The sequence below is a fragment of the Bombina bombina genome, chromosome 3 (genome assembly GCF_027579735.1).
Source record: "Bombina bombina isolate aBomBom1 chromosome 3, aBomBom1.pri, whole genome shotgun sequence".
Classification (NCBI taxonomy): Eukaryota; Metazoa; Chordata; class Amphibia; order Anura; family Bombinatoridae; genus Bombina; species Bombina bombina.
The window spans coordinates 224562067-224576617 of NC_069501.1; the positions used below are offsets into that span (position 1 = coordinate 224562067).

The window sequence follows — 14551 nt, forward strand, 5'->3', positions numbered from 1 at the left end:
TGTAGCTACCAATCATCAGCTACTTCCCAGCAATGGTGCTCATGAGCCTATTGGGGAAGTCTAAATAATATAAACATAATAAGAAACAGAGACATTTCTTAATCCCTGTGCTACACATGACACAGCATTTTAGGGCAGTAACAATGAAAATATACATTGTCAGTGTAAACTCCAAAACACTGTACTAAATTCAGGGGTCAATTTATTATTGTGCAGACGGACATGATACGATGTATCCGCTACACATCGATAAATGCCGACTGCATAGGCGGTCGGCATTTATAATTGCACCAGCAGTTCTTGTGAATTCCACCCCCTGCAGATTGGCAGCCAATCGGCCGCTAGCAAAGGGTGTCAATCAACCCGATTGTATTCGATTGGGCTGATTACTGTCTGTCACCTCATAGGTGGTGGACGAGTTTGGGAGCAGCGGTCTTAGGACCGCTGCTTCTTAACTTCTGCTTCAAGCAAAATTGAAGCGGAGTGGGTCGGAAGAAGCATCCGCTGCTTCATAATTCGACCCCTCAGAGTGGAAGATGGTGTCTGTGATTTCAATTGCAATACTGTTCTAAAAAATTATAGTATAAAATTAGTAAGAAATTGTAAATTAAACCTCTTACCTTTAGGGGGAGCTGAAGACCTAGGGGACTAAGAACTTTTTTGGCCCAGGGACCCACAGTGATCACCAGCTTTTCTGCCTCATACACAGCAAGTGCTGTTGTCACAGTAACTCCAGATCTTGGGTGAGGCCGTATGTGCATCACTTTCTCCCCATCACAGATAACCCCACCCATGCGCTTGAATTGTTCCTTAAAGACAAAATGGTAGAATTCAATGGTTAACTTTGTGCTTAAAGGGACACTGAACCCAAAAAAAAGTCTTCCGTGATCCAGATAGAGAATGACATTTTAAGCAACTTTCTAATTTACTCCTATTATCAATTTTTCTTTGTTCTCTTGATCATTTTAGGTTCAGCACCATGGGTAGCGCTTGATTATTGGAGGCTTACATTTACCCACCAATAAGCAAGCATAACCCAGGTTCTCAACCAAAAATGGGCCAGCTCTTATGCATCATATTCCTGCTTTTCAAATAAAGATAGCAAGAGAACGAAGAAAAATTGATAATAGGAATAAATTAGAAAGTTGCTTAAAATTACATGCACTATCTGAATCAGGAAATAAAAAATGTGGGTTTAGTGTCCCTTTAAAAAACTGCAGTCTTTAAGAGTCTTGTTATTTTCCATCTTTAGAATACAGTAAATACCTCAGCAGTTTCCTACTCCGCTACCCAATTACACTTAAAGGTTCCTAAAACTCTAAGCTGTCGTTATGCGATTTATGTTGATTTATCTGTTAGGATATTTCTTGCAAGACCACAGGAGGCCTAGTTGTGTTGTTCCCTATGATTATACATAATGCAAAGACATTTAAATCAACCTTGGTCTATATTATTCCTGCTGAGGATTTCAGGAGGTATTTTAGTTGCAAAACAGCTCAGTGTGTCTGATATTTTTTAGCTGACCCATTCTAATCCTCATGCCAGATTAGTAAGGAAAGTCATCGGAAATGTCATATGTTATAAATGTAAAGTAGTCTCATACAATTATCCTATTAAAGTAAGACATCCTGTTTTGTAAAACACTGATTGTTTCACTTTTTCTATATATTAATAAAGCTTGTAAAAAAAACTATAAAAGATTATAAAATTGAAGATATTTGAAAGTCACTTTTTTATGATAATTTTCTAGTTAAATATAAATTTAAACAATGTTCAAATTCCTTGTGCTTTTGATTTCTATCTGTTTCCTTGTACAATTGGCTGATTTCTAAACCTTCCGTGAAGCTAATTTGCATGTGCTTTGAAGTACTGTTGTCCCGCGCATGCGCAATATGCTCAGAAGCTCATCGCCTATATCCCTAGTGCACTAGATGAAGAACGATTGCCCCAAAAAGTGATTGAGAGCACCTAGACAGACTTGGCAATTGTCTTCAATGATAGTGGTGTGCATGCGTTGGGGAGCACACTTTATTAATTTACATATGGATATGAGAAGGCTTCAATAGGACTGTAAACTAGCTCGTTGGACAGCCCATTTTTGTGGGCTTTCATTTATGATGTCAGCATTCAGATAAAAATATATATATTTTAATAATTTAGAGGCTTTGTTTCTAAGAAAAAGTAATTAAAAAATGTTTTATTCCATAATACAAACGATCTGTGTCTTTTAATGTTAAAATTGATAACTGTTTCATAATCCTTTAAGAACAAACAGCTAGATTGTGGGTTTTATGTTATGAGGGGTGCGGTGCTAACTTGCACGTTATTGTCACCGCTCACTTACCTACAGCGCTGGTATTACAGGTTTTTATAAACCCGGCGTTAGCAGGCAATATTGCAGCGTAGAGCAAAATTGAGCTCCCTACCGCACTCCAAAACCAGCGCTGCTTAAGGCAGCAGTGAGCTGGTTTTACGTACTCGTGCACGATTTCCCCATAGACATCAATGGGGAGAGCCGACTGAAAAAAAGCCTAACACCTGCAATAAAACAGCGTAAAGCTCCGTAACGCAGCCCCATTGATTAAAATGGGGAAATTAAATTTATGTTTACACCTAACACCCTAACATGAACCCAGAGTCTAAACACCCCTAATCTTACACTTATTAAAGAAATCAGCTCTTTTACCTGTAAAAAAAATACAAACAGCCCCCCAACAGTAAAACCCACCACCCACACAACCAACCCCCCAAATAAAATCCTACCTAAAAAAACCTAAGCTCCCCATTGCCCTGAAAAGGGCATTTGGATGGGCATTGCCCTTAACCCTTTAAGTGCTAAGCACTTTCCTTCCTGGGTGCTAAGATTTTTTAATGTTTTATTATTTTTTTAACTATTTTTTTTAAAACTTTTTTTTTAATTTTTTTCAGACCCCAATACTTACACTGTTGGAAAGGTTATGCGATTTCCTTTCCAATGGTGGGTCTTGGGGGTCTGTAGCTGCTTAGATGCCTGAGATACAGGCTTCTAAGCAGCATGCCCCCTGCTCCTATACTTAACATTGTTAAGTATAAATAAGATCCACTTACAGTTTTGAAGACCGGACATCCATCCTAAACGATGCCAGGAGAAGTCCTCAGCGAAGCAGCAAGAAGTCCTCAACGAAGCCGGGAGAAGTCTTCGTCCAAGCCGGAAGAAGTGGTTCTCCAGACGGGCAGTAGTCTTCATCCAGACGGCATCTTCTATCTTCATCCATCCGGCGAGGAGCGGGTCCATCTTCAAGATATCCGGAGCAGAGCATGCTCTTCTTCCGACGACTAAAGATGAATGAAGGTTCCTTTAAATGATGTCATCCAAGATGGCATCAATTTAATTTGTTTAGTATGGATGTCCGGTCTTCAAAACTGTAAGAGGATCTTCGGGGGTTAGTGTTAGTTTTTTTTTAAGGGTTTATTGGGTGGGTTTTAGTTTTAGATTAGGGTTTGGGCAGCAATAGAGCTAAATGCCCTTTTAAGGGCAATGCTAATCCAAATGCCCTTTTCAGGACAATGGGGAGCTTAGGTTTTTTTAGGTAGGATTTTATTTGGGGTGTTGGTTGTGTGGGTGGTGGGTTTTACTGTTGGGGTGGTAGTTTGTATTTTTTTTACAGGTAAAAGAGCTGATTTCTTTGGGACAATGCCCCGCAAAAGGCCCTTTTTTTATTTTGATAGGGCTATTAGATTAGGTGTAATTAGTTTAAATATCTGATAATTTCTTTTTTTATTTTGTGTAATTTAGTGTTTTTTTTGTAATTTAGTTAACTGTATTTAATTTATGTAATTGATTTAATTGTAGTGTAAGGTTAGGTGTTAGTCTAAGACAGGTTAGGTTTTATTTTACAGGTAATTTTTTTTAACTAGGTAGTTAGTAAATAGTTAATAACTATTTAGTAACTATTCTACCTAGTTAAAATAAATACAAACTTGCCTGTAAAATAAAAATAAACCCTAAACTAGCTACAATGTAACTATTAGTTATATTGTAGCTAGCTTAGGGTTTATTTTACAGGTACCGTAAGTATTTAGTTTTAAATAGGAATTATTTAGGTAATGATAGCAATTTTTATTTAGATTTTTATTTAGATTTATTTTAATTATATTTAATTTAGGGGGTGTTAGGATTAGGGATAGACTTAGGTTTAGTGGTTATTAAATTGAGCATAGTGGTGGCAACGTTGGGGGCGGCAGATTAGGGGTCAATAAATGTAGGTAGGTGGAGGCAATGTTAGGGGTTAATAATATTTAACTAGTGTTTGCGATGTGGGAGTGCGGCAGCTTAGGGTTAATATGTTTATTATCGTGGTGGTGATGTCCTGAGCGGCAGATTAGGGGTTAATAATTATATTTTAGTGTTTGCAATGCGAGAGGGCCTCGGTTTAGGGGTTAATAGGTAGTCTATGAGTGTTAGTGTACTTTTTAGAACTTTAGTTATGAGTTTTATGCTACAGCTTTGTAGCGTAAAACTCATAACTACTGACTTTAGATTGCGTTACGGATCTTGCGGGATAGGCTATACCACTCACTATTTGTCCTCCCAGAAAAAGGTTGTAATATCAGCGCTATGGAAGTTCCATTGAAAAAAGACTTTACGCAAATTGCGTACGTTAATTTGCGTTAAGGCCAAAAAAGTGTGCGGGACAGCTGTACCTACAAGACTCATAATAGCAGCGGTAGTGAAAAAACATAATTTATGTAAGAACTTACCTGATAAATTCATTTCTTTCATATTAGCAAGAGTCCATGAGCTAGTGACGTATGGGATATACATTCCTACCAGGAGGGGCAAAGTTTCCCAAACCTTAAAATTCCTATAAATACACCCCTCACCACACCCACAATTCAGTTTAACGAATAGCCAAGAAGTGGGGTGATAAAAAAGGAGCGAAAGCATCAAAAAAATAAGGAATTGGAATAATTGTGCTTTATACAAAAAAATCATAACCACCACAAAATGGGTGGGCCTCATGGACTCTTGCTAATATGAAAGAAATTAATTTATCAGGTAAGTTCTTACATAAATTATGTTTTCTTTCATGTAATTAGCAAGAGTCCATGAGCTAGTGACGTATGGGATAGTAGATACCCAAGATGTGGAACTTCCACGCAAGAGTCACTAGAGAGGGAGGGATAAAATAAAGACAGCCAATTCTGCTGAAAAAATAATCCACAACACAAATCAAAAAGTTTTAATCTTATAATGAAAAAAAACTGGAATTATAAGCAGAAGAATCAAACTGAAATGGCTGCCTGAAGTACTTTTCTACCAAAAACTGCTTCAGAAGAAGAGAAAACATCAAAATGGTAGAATTTAGTAAAAGTATGCAAAGAAGACCAAGTTGCTGCTTTGCAAATCTGATCAACAGAAGCTTCATTCCTAAAAGCCCAGGAAGTAGAAACTGACCTAGTAGAATGAGCCGTAATCCTTTGAGGCGGGGATTTACCCGACTCCACATAAGCATGATGAATCAAAGATTTTAACCAAAACGCCAAAGAAATGGCAGAAGCCTTCTGACCTTTCCTAGAACCAGAAAAGATAACAAATAGACTAGAAGTCTTCCTGAAATCTTTAGTTGCTTCAACATAATATTTCAAAGCTCTAACTACATCCGAAGAATGTACAGATCTCTCCAGAGAATTCTTAGGATTAGGACACAATGAAGGGACAACAATTTCTCTACTAATGTTGTTAGAATTCAAACCTTTAGGTAAAAACTTAAATGAAGTCCGCAACACCGCCTTATCCTGATGAAAAATCAGAAAAGGAGATTCACAAGAAAGAGCAGATAATTCAGAAACTCTTCTAGCAGGAGAGATGGCCAAAAGGAACAAAACTTTCCAGGAAAGTAATTTAATATCCAGAGAATACATAGGTTCAAACGGAGGAGCCTGAAAAGCCCTCAGAACCAAATTGAGACTCCAAGGAGGAGAAATTGACTTAATGACAGGCTTGATTCGAACCAAAGCCTGTACAAAACAATGAATATCAGGATGATTAGCAATCTTTCTGTGAAAAAGAACCGAAAGAGTAGAGATTTGTCCTTTCAAGGAACTTGCAGACAAACCCTTATCCAAACCATCTTGAAGAAATTGTAATATTCTAGGAATTCTAAAAGAATGCCAAGAGAATTTAAGTGAAGAACACCAAGAAATGTAAGTCTTCCAGACTCGGTAATAGATCTTCCTAGACACAGATTTACGAGCCTGTAACATAGTATTAATCACTGAATCAAAGAAACCTCTATGACTAAGTATTAAGCGTTCAATCTCCATACCTTCAAATTTAATGATTTGAGATCCTGATGGAAAAATGGGCCTTGAGATAGAAGGTCTGGCCTTAACGGAAGTGTCCAAGGTTGGCAACTTGCCATCCAAACGAGATCCGCATACCAAAACCTGTGCGGCCATGCTGGAGCCACCAGCAGTACAAGCGAATGCTCCATTAGGATTTTGGAAATCACTCTTGGAAGAAGAACTAGAGGCGGAAAGATATAAGCAAGTTGATCATTCCAAGGAAGTGACAACGCGTCCATCGCTTCCGCCTGAGGATCCCTGGATCTGGACAAATACCTGGGAAATTTCTTGTTTAGATGAGAGGCCATCAGATCTATTTCTGGAAGCCCCCAGATTTGTACAATCTGAAGAAATACCTCTCGGTGAAGAGACCATTCGCCCGGATGTAACGTCTGGCGACTGAGATAATCCACTTCCCAATTGTCTATACCTGGGATGTGAACCGCAGAAATTAGACAGGAGCTGGATTCCGCCCATACAAGTATCCGAGATACTTCTTTCATAGCCTGAGGACTGTGAGTCCCCCCTCGATGATTGACATATGCCACGGTTGTGACATTGTCTGTCTGAAAACAAATAAACAATTCTCTCTTCAGAAGAGGCCAGAACTGAAGAGCTCTGAAAATCGCACGGAGTTCCAAAATATTGATTGGTAATCTCACCTCCTGAGATTCCCAAACCCCCTGCGCTGTCAGAGATTCCCATACAGCTCCCCAACCTAAAAGACTCGCATCTGTTGAGATCACAGTCCAGGTTGGACGAACAAAAGAGGCCCCTTGAACTAAACGATGGTGATCCAACCACCAAGTCAGAGAAGAACGAACATTGGGATTTAAGGATATTAATTGAGATATCTTTGTATAATCCCTGCACCATTGATTCAGCATACAAAGATGGAGAGGTCTCATGTGAAAACGAGCAAAAGGGATTGCGTCCAATGCAGCAGTTATGAGACTTAAAATTTCCATGCATAAAGCTACCGAAGGGAAAAATTGAGACTGAAGGTTTCGAAAAGCTGAAACCAATTTCAGACGTCTCTTTTCTGTAAGAGACAAAGTCATGGACACTGAATCTATTTGGAAACCTAAAAAGGTTACCCTTGTCTGAGGAATCAAGGAACTTTTTGGTAAATTGATCCTCCAACCATGTCTTTGAAGAAACAATACAAGTTGATTCGTGTGAGATTCTGCAGAATGTAAAGACTGAGCAAGTACCAAGATATCATCCAAATAAGGAAATACCGCAATACCCTGCTCCCTGATTACAGAGAGAAGGGCACCGAGAACCTTCGAAAAGATCCTTGGGGCTGTAGCTAGACCAAAAGGAAGAGCAACAAACTGGTAATGCTTGTCTAGAAAAGAGAATCTCAGGAACTGATAGTGATCCGGATGAATTGGAATATGAAGATATGCATCCTGTAAGTCTTTTGTGGACATATAATGCCCTTGCTGATCAAAAGGCAGAATAGTCCTTATAGTCACCATCTTGAATGATGGTATCCTTACATAACGATTCAATATTTTTAGATCCAGAACTGGTCTGAAAGACTTCTCTTTCTTTGGAACAATGAACAGATTTGAATAAAACCCCAGGCCCCGTTCCAGAACTGGAACTGGCATAATTACCGCAGCTGACTCCAGATCTGAAACACATTTCAGAAATGCTTGAGCCTTCACTGGATTTACTGGAATGCGTGAAAGAAAAAATCTTCTCACAGGCGGTCTTACCTTGAAACCTATTCTGTACCCTTGTGAAACAATGTTCTGAATCCAAAGACTTTGAATCGAATTGATCCAAACATCTTTGAAAAATTGTAACCTAACCCCTACCAGCTGAGCTGGAATGAGGGCTGCACCTTCATGCGGATTTGGGAGCTGGTTTTGACTTTCTAAAAAGCTTGGATTTATTCCAGACTGGAGAAGGTTTCCAAACGGAAACTGTTCCTTTAGAGGAAGGATCATGCTTTTGTTCCTTATTCTGACGAAAGGAACGAAAACGATTAGCAGCCCTATATTTACCTTTAGATTTTTTATCCTGAGGTAAAAAGGCTCCCTTCCCCCCAGTAACAGTAGACATTATTGAGTCTAACTGAGAACCAAACAATTTATTACCTTGGAAAGAAAGAGAAAACAATGTTGACTTAGAAGTCATATCTGCTTTCCAAGACTTAAGCCATAAAGCTCTTCTAGCTAAAATAGCTAAAGACATATACCTGACATAGATTCTAATGATGTCAAAAATGACATCACACATAAAGTTATTAGCATGTTGAAGGAGTTTAATAATGCTATAAACATTATGGTCTGACACTTGTTGCGCTAAAGCCTCCAACCAGAAAGTTGAAGCTGCAGCAACATCAGCCAAAGAAATAGCAGGTCTAAGAAGATTACCTGAACATAAATAAGCCTTCCTTAGAAAGGATTCAAGCTTCTATCTAAAGGATCTTTAAACGAAGTACTATCTGCCGTAGGAATAGTAGTATGTTTAGCAAGAGTAGAAATAGCCCCATCAACTTTGGGGATTTTATCCCAAAACTCTAATCTGTCAGATGCAAAGGGTACAATTTCTTAAACCTTGGAGAAGGAGTAAATGAAGTACCCAGACTATTCCATTCCCTAGAAATTACTTTTGAAATAGCATCAGGAACTGGAAAAACTTCTGGAATAACCACAGGAGGTTTAAAAACTGCATTTAAACGCTTAGTAGTTTTAATATCAAGAGGACTAGACTCCTCCATATCTAAAGTAATCAACACTTCCTTAAGTAAAGAACGAATAAACTCCATCTTAAATAAATATGAAGATTTATCAGTGTCAATATCCGAGGTAGAATCTTCTGAATCAGATAGATCCACATCAGAAATAGATAAGTCAGAATGATGGCGGTCATTTAAAAATTCATCTGAAATATGTGAAGTTTTAAAAGACCTCTTACGTTTAGCAGAAGGAGGAATAACAGACAGAGCCTTCGGAATAGATTTAGAAACAAATTCTTTAACATTAACAGGAACATCCTGAACATTAGATGTTGAAGGAACAACAACAGGTAATGGATTATTACTAATGGAAATACTATTTGTGTTTGAAAGCTTATCATGACAAGTATCACAAACAGCCGAAGGAACAGTTACCAAAAGTTTACAACAAATGCACTTTGGTAGAACCGACAACAGGCAGCGTCTTTCCAGAAGTAGATTCTGATCCAGGGTCAGGTAATGACATCTTGCAATATGTAAAAGAAAAAACAACATATAAAGCAAAATTATCAAATTCCTTAAATGGCAGTTTCAGGAATGGGAAAAAATGCAAAATGAAACAAGCTTCTAGAAAACCAGAAGCAACTGAATAGTGAGAGTGAAATAGTGTGAAAATAACTGGCGCCAGGATTGACGCCCATATTTTTGGCGCCAAGTATAACGCCCACACATTTTGGCGCCAAGAATGACACCCATATTTTTTGGCGCCAAAAAAAAAAACGTCCGCAATACACATACGTCAAAAATTACGCAATTACGTAAAAACTTCCGGCGCCAACTATGACGCCGGAAATTACGAAAATTTTTGCGCCAAAAATTATGCAATAAATAGAAGCATTTTCTGCACCCGCGAGCCTAACAGCCCGCAATTTTTGAAAAAAGTCAATTGAAAATATAAGGTAAGAAAAATGAAATTTATATGCATTTTCCCAAAAAATGAAACTGATAGTCTGAATGAAGGAATACTGATTATCCTGAATCATGGCAAATATAAGTTTAAACACATATATTTAGAACTTTACATATAAAGTGCCCAACCATAGCTTTGAGTGTCATAAATAGAAATAAGACTTACTTACCCCAGGACACTCATCTACATATAGTAGATAGCCAAACCAGTACTGAAACGAGAATCAGTAGAGGTAATGGTATATAAGAGTATATCGTCGATCTGAAAAGGGAGGTAGGAGAAGAAATCTCTACGACCGATAACAGAGAACCTATGAAATAGATCCCCTAGAGGAAGACCATGGTAATCAAATAGGCAATACTCTCTTCACATCCCTCTGACATTCACTGCACTCAGAGGAAAACCGGGCTTCAGCCTGCTGCGAAGCGCATATCAACGTAGAATCTAGCACAAACTTACTTCACCACCTCCACAGGAGGCAAAGTTTGTAAAACTGAATTGTGGGTGTGGTGAGGGGTGTATTTATAGGCATTTTAAGGTTTGGGAAACTTTGCCCTCCTGGTAGGATTGTATATCCCATGCGTCACTAGCTCATGGACTCTTGTCAATTACATGAAAGAAAGCAGCATTATAACCCATAATGCTGCTTTTTTACTCATAACGCAAAACTCGTAATCTAGCCGATAGTTAATATATACTGTACTTATAGTTAGTATATAAAAATGATCAGTGTTCAGAATCTCACAATGCTTTGTATGAAAGACTATTTAGGCACTCCATGCAAGCAACTTCCATACAGCAAAAAATACAAATAAATAGCTGTGGGCAAATGGAATAATCTCAGATGTGGTGAATGCTTTCTAAAATGGCTTTGAATGTAGATTATCAGGGCATATGTGCATATGCTCCATTTTCCGTAAAAGATACAATGATATCTTTTACAAGAAACATTTTTGCTAATAATAGCTTCTATTCTGAAATGAAATGCAGTGTTGTGAATTTTGGAGGAAATGTTCTTTCATGATTCAGATAGAGCATGCAATTTACCTTTATTATCAAATGTTCTTCATTCTCTTGGCATGCTTTGTTGATAAGAAGAGATGCACATGTCTGGAGCACTATATGGCAGCAGTTTTGCAAGTATACTAGCCATCTGCAAGAGCACTAGATGGCAGCACTATTTTGTGCCAAGTAGTGCTCCAGACACCTATCTAGATATCTCTTCAACAAAGAATACTATCGCCTAGATTTAGAGTTTTGCGGCCAAAGGGGTGCATTAGCTATGCGTCTTTTTTTTCTAGCGCTGCTTCTAAACAACGCTGGTATTTAGAGTTCTCTGAAGGGCTTCTTTAGGCTCCAAAAAGGGAGCGTATAGGCATATTTAACGCCACTTCAACTCTCAATACCAGCGTTGCTTACGGTAGCGGCTAGCTGGAAAAACGTGCTTGTGCACGATTCCCCCATAGGAAACAATGGCGCAGTTTGGGCTGAAAAAAAAACCTAACACCTGCAAAAAAGCAGCGTTCAGCTCCTAACGCAGCCCCATTGTTTCCTATGGGGAAACACTCTCTAAGTCTGCACCTAACACCCTAACATGTACCCCGAGTCTAAACACCCCTAACCTTACACTAATTAACCCCTAATATGCTGCCCCCGCTATCGCTGACACCTGCATTACACAATTAACCCCTAATCTTCTGCACCGGACACCGCCGCAACCTACATTATCCCTATGAACCCCTAATCTGCTGCCCCTAACATCGCCGACACCTATATTATATTAATTAACCCCTAATCTGCCCCCCCAATGTCGCCACTACCTTACCTACACTTATTAACCCCTAATCTGCCGACCGGACCTCGCCGCTACTCTAAAAAATGTAGTAACCCCTAAAGCTAAGTCTAACCCTAACACCCCCTAAGTTAAATATAATTTTAATCTAACAAAATAAATTAAATCTTATTAACTAAAGTATTCCTATTTAAAACTAAATACTTACCTGTAAAATAAACCCTAATATAGCTACAATATAACGAATAATTATATTGTAGCTATTTTAGGATTTATATTTATTTTACAGGCAACTTTGTATTTATTTTAACTAGGTACAATAGCTATTAAATAGTTATTAACTATTTAATAGCTACCTAGTTAAAATAATTACCAAATTACCTGTAAAATAAATCCTAACCTAAGTTACAATTAAACCTAACACTACACTATCAATAAATTTATTAAATAAATTAACTACAATTACATACAATTAAATAAACTAAACTAAATTACAAAAACAAACACTAAATTACAAAAAATAAAAAAAGATTACAAGAATTTTAAGCTAATTACACCTACTCTAAGCCCCCTAATAAAATAAAAAAGCCCCCCAAAATTAAAAAAATTCCCTACCCTAATCTAAATTAAAAAAGTTAACAGCTCTATTACCAGCCCTTAAAAGGGCTTTTTGCGGGGCATGCCCAAAGTAATCAGCTCTTTTTGCCTGTAAAAAAAAAAAACACAATACCACCCCCCCAACATTAAAACCCACCACCCACATACCCCTACTCTAACCCAAACCTCCCTTAAATAAACCTAACACTACCCCCCTGAAGATCTCCCTACCTTGAGTCGTCTTCACCCAACCGGGCCGAAGTCTTCATCCGATGGGGGCAGAAGAGGATATCCAGACTGGCAGAAGTCTTCATCCTATTTGGGCAGAAGAGGACATCCGGACCGGCAAACATCTTCATCCAAGCGGCATCTTCTATCTTCATCCATCCGACGAGGAGCGGCTCCATCTTCAAGACCTCCGGCGCGGAACATCCTCCTTCCCCGACGACTACCCGACGAATGAAGGTTACTTTAAGTGACGTCATCCAAGATGGCGTCCCTCGAATTCCGATTGGCTGATAGGATTCTATCAGCCAATTGAAATTAAGGTAGGAAAAATCTGATTGGCTGATTGAATCAGCCAATCAGATTCAAGTTCAATCGGATTGGCTGATCCAATCAGCCAATCAGATTGATCTCGCATTCTATTGGCTGATCAGAACAGCCAATAGAATGCATTCTCAATCTGATTGGCTGATTGGATCAGCCAATCCGATTGAACTTGAATCTGATTGGCTGATTCAATGAGCCAATCAGATTTTTCCTACCTTAATTCCGATTGGCTGATAGAATCCTATCAGCCAATCGGAATTCAAGGGACGCCATCTTGGATGACGTCATTTAAAGGAACCTTCATTCGGTGAGTAGGCGTCGGTGAAGAAGGATGGATCCGCGTTGGCTGGAAGAAGATGGCTCCGATCCGGATAGATGAAGATAGACGATGCCGCTTAGATGAAGATGTCTGCCGGTCCGTATGTCCTCTTCTGCCCGGATAGGATGAAGACTTCTGCCACTCTGGATGTCCTCTTTTGGTCCATCTGTGCCCGCCTGGGTGAACACGACTCAAGGTAGGGAGATCTTCAGGGGGGGTAGTGTTAGGTTTATTTAAGGGGGGTTTGGGTTAGAGTAGGGGTATGTGGGTGGTGGGTTGTAATGTTGGGGGGTGGTATTGTGGTTTTTTTTACAGGCAAGAGAGCTGATTACTTTGGGGCATGCCCCGCAAAAAGCCCTTTTAAGGGCTGGTAAAAGAGCTGGTTACTTTTTAATTTAGAATAGGGTAGGGACCTTTATTATTTTGGGGGGCTTTTTTATTTTATTAGGGGGGTAAGAGTAGGTGTAATTAGCCTAATATTCTTGTAATCTTTTTTTTTTTGTAATTTAGTGTTTGTTTGTTTTTGTAATTTAGTTTAGTTTATTTAATTGTATTTAATTGTAGGTACTTGTAGTTAATTTATTTAATTTATTTATTGATAGTGTAGTGTTAGGTTTAATTGTAACTTAGGTTAGGATTTATTTTACAGGTAATTTGGTAATTATTTTAACTAGGTAGCTATTAAATAGTTAATAACTATTTAATAGCTATTGTACCTAGTTAAAATAAATACAAAGTTGCCTGTAAAATAAATATAAATCCTAAAATAGCTACAATATAATTATTCGTTATATTGTAGCTATATTAGGGTTTATTTTACAGGTAAGAATTTAGTTTTAAATAGGAATACTTTAGTTAATAATATTTAATTTATTTTGTTAGATTAAAATTATATTTAATTTAGGGGGGTGCTAGGGTTAGGGTTAGACTTAGCTTTAGGGGTTAATACATTTATTATAGTAGCGGCGAGGTCCGGTCGGCAGATTAGGGGTTAATACTTGAAGTTAGGTGGCAGCGATGTTAGGGAGGGCAGATTAGGGGTTAATACTATTTAGTATAGGGTTTGCGAGGCGGGAGTGCGCGGTTTAGGGGTTAATACATTTATTAGAGTAGCGGCGAGGTCCGGTCAGCAGATTAGGGGTTACATTTTTTTTATTATAGTGGCGGCGATGTGGGGGGACTTCAGTTTAGGGGTACATAGGTAGTTTATGGGTGTTAGCGTACTTTAGAGCACAGTAGTTAAGAGCTTTATAAACCGGCGTTAGCCCAGAAAGCTCTTAACTACTGACTTTCTTTTTG

The 14551-nt window shown here is 38.4% G+C and overlaps 1 protein-coding gene across 1 annotated transcript in view; it reads right to left on the bottom strand.

Moving 5' to 3' along the window:
- The window catches only part of PIPOX (pipecolic acid and sarcosine oxidase), a 321476-nt gene that overhangs the window by 121115 nt on the left and 185810 nt on the right, over positions 1–14551 (bottom strand). The window contains exon 4 of the mRNA XM_053706176.1: positions 621–809. Coding sequence (XP_053562151.1) covers positions 621–809 — 189 coding nt within the window. The remainder of the gene's footprint in view (positions 1–620; positions 810–14551) is intronic.